Below are 7707 nucleotides of genomic sequence, written 5' to 3'. Positions count from 1 at the left end.
TAGGAATGCATACAAATTGGCGGGACCACAACAAAATGGTGTAAATGGCGGGAAAACGTTAAATCCGGGGACGTAAATTCGGGGTTCTACTGTATATGTTTACACTCTCTCTGTATGTGAAGCTGTACATTTATTTTAAAGCCTTTTTGTTCTTTGTTCAGATTAATGGAGTGACTAGTGAGAATATGTCATTGGCTGACACTCGGAGACTCATTGAGAAGTCAAGGGGCAAACTTACCCTCACTGTTTTGAGAGACAATCGACAGTTCCTGGTTAATATCCCAGAAGTGAGAGATAGTGAGAGTGAGGGAAGAAGCTCCCCTCGAGAGGGTAAGAATTGAACAGACGCTATTGTATGATATAAAAAAATATAGTCCTTCTAAGGAAAGACTTTGCTTTGTCTCCCAGACGATTAATACCCCAACCATGGAAATGTGGACTTTATATTTTTTTTTACATAAGTTTAATAACCACTGTGTAGTTAAATTACACCAAAATATAGAATAATAAAATTTTATTTTTTTAAAGTACTGTTAAGTTAAAAAAAGAAAACGGTACTCCATGTGATTGTTAGATGCTAGTGCCATGTTAAAACAGCCTCTCCCACCAAAAATTTTCTATTTATGTATTCATAACAACAATCTTTAAAGGGTTCTGACTTTGGCACATGTCTGATGGGGCCAATCAGCTGGGTGTGCAGTGGACTTTAGGACTAGGCCTACTGACTGCTGTCTCTGCACATGCGTGATTAAAATCTATCCACCATTCCAACCATTCAGTAAGGTTGCTATTCGCTCTTGCTGAATACAGGGCTGGGATTGGGGAGGTCAGTTGTGATGTCTGCCAGAAGTAACTCGATCTCAAGGCAATCTTCTGTGTATTCACAACCACCGCTGATAGGATTTATTGCGCATGTGCTGGTCTTGGTCTTTGTCAGATACCACTGGATTGTGGGTGATTGTCAAGGAGAAGTCAGTGTTTTTTTTCTTCAATGAACTGCTGCAGGGAAATGAGTGAGTGTGGAGTGGATTATACCGTGCTGCATACGGTATCATGTAAAGCCTGTATTAGAAGCCTCTATTTAAATAACTTCATTATATATTTTTTGCACCACAAAAAGTGTCAAATGTGGAAAAATTTAAAATCAGGGGATGTAAAATTTGGGTTTTACATTTGTTGAAGTCATTCACATCAGTTTGCCAGTGCCAGTGAAGGTTACAATTTAAGGTCTTTATGACATTTACACACAGTAGGGCCATTTTTATCAGGAGCCAGTTAACCTGCCTGTATGTTTTTTGAGCGTTAGGGACTGGAGTACCCAAAGGAAACCCATGCAAACATGGGAAGACCATACTTACGGCACATGAAGCCCTTTTTCTTATGGCTTTTTTAGCTAGTGGTGAAGTGTCCTAATTAGACTGTGCAGTCAATCATTTACTTTAATGGAGTCTATTTGTTTCATAAAACTGTAAAACACTGGTGACCGATTCCATTAATACAAATAACAGGCTACACTGTCTAGAATATGCCCCATGTGCCATGAGTCTAATGGTGATGGTGCAAGGCTAGTTGGTTGCCCTAAATTGCCTTCTGCTCAGGTGACCTTTTAGCTAGTGGTGAAGTGCCCTGAAAAGACTGTGCAGTATGTTATTTACTTTAACGGAATACATTTTTTCGTAAAACACACTATGGGCAAGGGCACACGGTGAGGGTCGGGGTGCAGGGAAACCGGAGCTACTGCCTCAGGGGCCTCTGCCCCCCGCGGGGCCCCCCCCCACCCCTCTAGAGCGTGTAAATTAAACTTACCTTCAGCATGTCGGAGGAGGGAGAGCCCTGCGAGGATTGGGTCTGGGTCGTTGGGGCCCACCGGATTGTGTCCCGGTGACCCAGTCTGACCCTGGGTGCGTATATCTGCTTCTCTCAGCCGACCTCCGATCTGCTCTGCTCTGTGTGTCCGCACTGAGGTGGTTACTGTAGTTTTTAGTGCAGGCACACAGTGCTGCATTGGCAAACAGATCCGCTTCTGCCAGCCTGAAGGAGAACACAGGGCACCATGTGCCCTTGTCCTAAGGAACATTATACCTTAAAGCTACTAAAAATAATATACATTGTAACTATTTGAAAAACATCGTAGGATTGTTTTGCCATGAACAAAAATTTATGCTAAACACTTCAGCTGTGATTTTGCACAGCACGGTGTGTGCTTCTATTTGATGGCTGCATTGGAGCAGGTCACAGCAGAATATCCCTAACTGTGGCACTTCTGTTACTTTTTAATGTTGCCCTTTTAAGATGGTATAAAAGCTGAGCAGAAAGTATGCACTGAGGTAGAATATGCAGTATTTTTTGCTGTGTCCATTCTCCTAGATGCCTATTATGCCCTTCTTTCTACAGATATCTCTGAAATAGGTTCTGAAGATTTTCCACCACCATCGGAAGCTCCCCCACCCCCACCAGCACATCAACAGATAAGCACGTCTGAGAGTGATGGTAGTGCCTCGTAAGTCAATGCCCCTTTTCTCCCTTATATCAGACCCCAATATTAGTATATTTCTCATATATTGCATCCTCTTTCATATGTTTTATAGGGAAGAGCAAGGAATGAATGGATCAGAAGCTGTGCAAAAAATGGAAAATTCCAAAGTTGAGATTGGTGAGATTCCCTAAAATGTTTTTCGATACATCTCCTCTAACTTTCAGCATTTTTCATGCTTTATCTTCTGCTACCTCCCACCAGCTGTAAAAAATGAAGAAGCACAGGTGGTGTCGACATACAGAGAGGAATCAGTGAATCCCAATAACAACACGAGAGAAGACTTGAGAACAGGGTATCTTACAATTTTTTTAATTTTCTCTTTGGGGCATATCCAAAAGTAAGAGAGTGTGAAGCAGAGTTCACCAGTGTGAAATTTCACTACATAACCCATTTATTCAACCATTATCACCTCAACATTCCACATTCCTTCTTTAGGAAAAGGGAAGTGGAGCACCCCAAAATGTTAAGATGGTAATGGCTAATCAAATGGGTTAAGCACCTGCAACAAATTTTGTGTTGTGAAGCTCTTTTTGTGTTTTTCATGATGTTGCCAAACATCCAGAAAGTGGCACTACTAAATTAATTTGCAATAAATTTGCATTTTCATAGTTGGTGCTGGGAGTGCAAGCTCATTTTCACATTTGATAACTGACCTGTCACCCAGACATAAAAAGCTGTTACAGATCATTTTCAAGTTGAACATGAAACCCAATACTTGTTATAAAGGTATTTAAAAATCTGAACTGTCCTTCATCTATTGCCTGCCCCCGCCTCTGTTCCTAGATGTCACTGCACTTCAGTGCATTATGTCCCCCATTCTGGCGAATAAACATCTGATGATGCAAAACTTGTCTTAATTAGAGTGTTCACAAAATGGTGCCTGCCTGCTTGCTGTGATTGTGAATTTCAAGACTTAAGGAAACAAGATTTAAAAAATGTATATAGTGTAACTAAAGATTTCTTGCTTGACTAACACAATAGAAAATAACGTGAAATTATTAGTTAGGGTGACAGGTCCCCTTTTAATATGCCTCCTCTATTCGACTGTTTACTTCTCCCCACAGGTACAGTCCGGATGCTCGTGTAATTCAGTTCATGAAAGAAAAGAGTATTGGTCTGCGTCTTGCAGGTGGAAATGACGTGGGAATATTTGTGGCTGCCGTACAGGCAGCAAGCCCTGCAGAACGAGAAGGAATGAAAGAGGGTGATCAGATCCTGCAGGTAATATTTAGTTGCACCATATAAGAGATGAAACATGCACATTGAAAGTGCAATGTCAACCTTTTGGATAATAAACCCACAGAGATCAGTGAAAGAAAGGCTAGAGGCACATTGGCACACTCCTTAGTTCTCATTTTTGCCCAGGTCTGGATGAGATTTGCATTTGGCACCAGATGAAAAAAATTCAGTGTGAGGTGCAGAGTACAGCACCCACAGGTTCAACCCAACCCTGTCTGTGTAGGTGGTGGGAGGGGCTACCTATATGCATCCCACCCCTTTATCAATACAGTGCTGCCAAACACAGGCAGCACTGTAGCCATCAGGGCAGCTGCTTCATTATGGAACAGTTTGCAGTCCGATTGCAGTTTTCAGCCAGTTGCAATTGTTTTTGCACATTTTCACAGACACGCAGCAATTCTGTGAAAGAGGAAGGCAGTGCAGTGTGCAGTGCCTTGTTTGTTGTAAATGACCCAAAAAGTGGACCTCTGCTTGTATGTTTCTTTATATGATGCAGGTAAATGATAGTGAAACATTCATATAATAATTAGCAATGTGTCAGTATTACTTGAAACAAAGTACAGCAATCTTGCCTATTGCCAATTACACAGTTCAGGGATATGTCTAGATCTGGACTGGGCTTTAAAATAGGCCCTGGCATTTCAGGTACACAAAGGCCTTAACAGCCCCCCACCAGACCACTAGTGACTTTTTATGGGATATGGCAGCCACTCTGGCATTTTCCAGAACCTACAGATTGCTAGTCAGGCCTGATTATGTCAGTATTAATTTAACACCCATATGTAATAAAAGGCACTATGTTTGCCCAGTAGTAGTAACCCATAGCAACCATTAAGATGTTTGCTTTTAAACAGGTGACCAGTAAATGTTACCTGCTGATTGGCTGCTATGGGTTACTGCTCCTGGGCAGTGGGTAAACAGTTTTTTTAATGTTTAATACTTATTCTAATAACTACAAAATTTCCTGTGTGCAGGTAGTACTTGTGAGTTAATGCTGTTAAGGTGGGGTGCAAACTCCAATACTGCCTGTCTTTGGCTGTAAGTAAAAGGTTGCAGTAGCTCTTTGTAGTTTCCATTCATATGTTGAATAGGACCCAGTGCCTGTTTTGAGTTTTGGTTAAAAGCTACACATTACATACAGACTTACTAGACAGACCCTCATTTATAGGCCCGGATTTAATCAGCAAGCACATGTGCAAGTTCTTCCTCATCGGGTCCACAGCACTGGAGATTGGTGCGGGAAGTTTATAGAACTATCCAATCTCCCTGGTGCCCCCAGTGCTTTTGGACCAATTCAGATGTGGCTGGGTGGCATGCCACCCCTAAATTCCTGCTGTCCTAGGCCTGGGCCTTGCCACAGATCCAAACCTGCTCATTTATGTGATGTCATTAAGACAGTAAAAGGTTTTGTACATTTTGTGCCTTCAGGTGAATGATACAAGCTTCCATAACTTGACCCGTGAGGATGCTGTGCAGTATTTAATGGGCCTTCCACAAAACGAGGATGTCATATTCCTTACACAGGGCAAAGAAGACAGTAAGTTGGAAGAAGAACATTTCATGTGGCGGACTTCAGATAGCTCTTTTGTTTATGTAACCTTATTTTATAAGTGGAATATTATTTTATATAATGGAATTATTTTATGTTACAGTTTACAGAAAAATGATTAAATCCAATGTTGGAGATTCCTTTTATATCCGTACACACTTCGACTATGAGTCAGATGCTCCATCCGGCCTAAGTTTTACTCGAGGAGAAATATTTCATATCGTAGACACAATGTATCGTGGGAAGATAGGAAGCTGGCTAGCTGTCCGTGTTGCCAGGGATTTAAAGGAAAAGGAAAAGGGAATAATACCAAACAACAACAGGTAATATGTCTTTTTTTTTTTTCTTTTTTTTTTAGTCTATACCATTTCTTAGCTAACCCCATGCCTTACCTCCTCCTTTCCATATCTGTTTGAAGGGCAGAGCAGTATGCCAGTTTGGAACCAGTACTAAAGCCACAAAGCTCCAGTGGACAGAGGGCAGAGTTCTGGAAGTTAAGGGGCCTGCGTGGAGCTAAGAAATTACTAAGGAAGAGTAGAGAAGATTTAGCTGCACTGAGCAAGAAGATTAAATATCCTCCATATGAAAGAGTGGTGCTTCGGGAAGGTTAGCACAATGATTTAATGACATTGACAATTAATGTAGTGCTCATTCATTCTTTTATGCTTTCTAGTTCTAGTCCATTTTATTACCAATTCTGTCTAACTGTCCAAAATCTGTGGATCTGCATTTCATTGATTCTATTTATATGGGCTACTCATTTGGTTGTCTCTTTTTTTTCTATGCAGCAAGCTTTAAAAGACCTGTAGTTGTTATGGGTCCAATCACAGATATTGCTCATCAGAAGCTTTGTGCAGATTTGCCCCAAGAGTTTGAGTCTGCAGGTGAGACTGGCATTCTGAAATTGTCAGATTAATTTCTATATATTATGTATTTCTATAATATATATTTGATATGTATATATATTTATGTGTGTGTGTATGTATGTTTTTATATATATATATATATATATATATATATATATATATATATATATATATATATATATATATATATATAATATTTACATACAGTTTTTTTTAATTTTTTTTATTTTAGAGAGTGTCACGCGAGATGGAGGAGGGACCTCTAAGGTCATTAAACTGGATGTTGTAAGGGAAATTGCTGCAAAGGTGAGTTTCTACTTTTAAACCTGGATCGTTATGGGAGATTATTTGTATTACTTTAGTTATTGTCCTTTCTGTGTTACCATATTTGATTTTTATTTAGAGATATGTATTTCATAACTAAGCTAAAATTCTGGTGCGAAGGTCACTGAGCCTGAACTGTTAGCAGTAAATACCACAGTGAAGGACTGCAGTAAAAAAAAACATTAAAAAAAAAATAATGTAGACCAAATGTTTTAGGGCATAGGGCAATTTTGTGTGTTTTATCTTGCTTTATTTTTTAGGCAAAGTCCCAACAATGAAAACTAAACTGGATGATGCATTAATATTAAAAATGCTGCAGAGTTTTGAAGCTGTTATTTTATTTTTTCCCAGGGACAACCTGTGCCAAATAAAGTTGTGGTCTTGGGGATCCCTGGAAAAAAATTAAATGGTGGCTTCTAACTGCAGAATGTACCCAGGTTGATTTTTTGTTTTGTTTAAAGTTGTGTAAATGTAGACAAAAAAGGTTTATATATTATTGCTGTGGTGTTCTGATAGGAAACTACTGGTAAAAAAACCTACCAGGATTTCTCATGTTCTAACAATATAATTATGGCTTTCATGTTTACTAATATAGAAGTGCATATTCCCTTTTGTTAATCCAGGGGTCAGGAAGAGTGCTTTAATTCTGTAGCAGAACTTCCTGCTGGAATTCTTACGCACTAATAATTTTATTTTAGTTAAAATTGCTTGCATACATTGGTGACCTTGCATTGGTTTTCTTTCTCTTATTGCAACAGAATAAGCATGCACTCCTTGAGATCACTCCAACAGCTGTAGAACATCTTAACTACATGCAGTTCTATCCTATTGTGGTATTTTGTAACCCTGAAAACAGACAAGGAGTAAAAGCCATGAGGAAATGGCTGCTTCCTGACTCGAGAAAGAGTTCGAGGCGTTTGTATGCACAAGCTGTTAAGCAGCGCAAGAACAACTTTCATCTATTTACTGGTAACGTGCAACCCATTCTACTATAATTATTTTCACCTTAGTCTTTTGCTGCCTTCTTTATTTCTGGGTAATAGGTCTTATTTTGGTGGGTTTTAACTCTTTTTGCAGCCACAATAAATCTGAGTGGAGCAAGTGACTCATGGCTTCGCAGCTTGAAAGAAATTATTCAAACTGAGCAAACAAAACCAATATGGACAACAGAGGATAAGGTAAAGGAAAGTAAA

The 7707-nt window shown here is 39.6% G+C and overlaps 1 protein-coding gene across 2 annotated transcripts in view; it reads left to right on the top strand.

Annotated features, from left to right (window-relative positions):
* tjp3 (tight junction protein 3) overlaps positions 1-7707 on the top strand; it is a 33402-nt gene that overhangs the window by 21583 nt on the left and 4112 nt on the right. For both annotated transcript variants that reach the window (XM_018096588.2, XM_004911053.4), the window contains exons 7-18: positions 162-330; positions 2395-2500; positions 2589-2653; positions 2738-2828; positions 3601-3757; positions 5204-5312; positions 5428-5647; positions 5743-5930; positions 6113-6208; positions 6423-6496; positions 7273-7483; positions 7592-7692. In XM_018096588.2, coding sequence (XP_017952077.1) covers positions 162-330; positions 2395-2500; positions 2589-2653; positions 2738-2828; positions 3601-3757; positions 5204-5312; positions 5428-5647; positions 5743-5930; positions 6113-6208; positions 6423-6496; positions 7273-7483; positions 7592-7692 — 1587 coding nt within the window. The remainder of the gene's footprint in view (positions 1-161; positions 331-2394; positions 2501-2588; positions 2654-2737; positions 2829-3600; positions 3758-5203; positions 5313-5427; positions 5648-5742; positions 5931-6112; positions 6209-6422; positions 6497-7272; positions 7484-7591; positions 7693-7707) is intronic.

Source organism: Xenopus tropicalis, chromosome 1 (genome assembly GCF_000004195.4).
Source record: "Xenopus tropicalis strain Nigerian chromosome 1, UCB_Xtro_10.0, whole genome shotgun sequence".
In the NCBI taxonomy this organism is placed as follows: domain Eukaryota; kingdom Metazoa; phylum Chordata; class Amphibia; order Anura; family Pipidae; genus Xenopus; species Xenopus tropicalis.
Note: the sequence above shows the minus strand (reverse complement) of the source record. Positions and strands in the feature narration are given on the sequence as shown.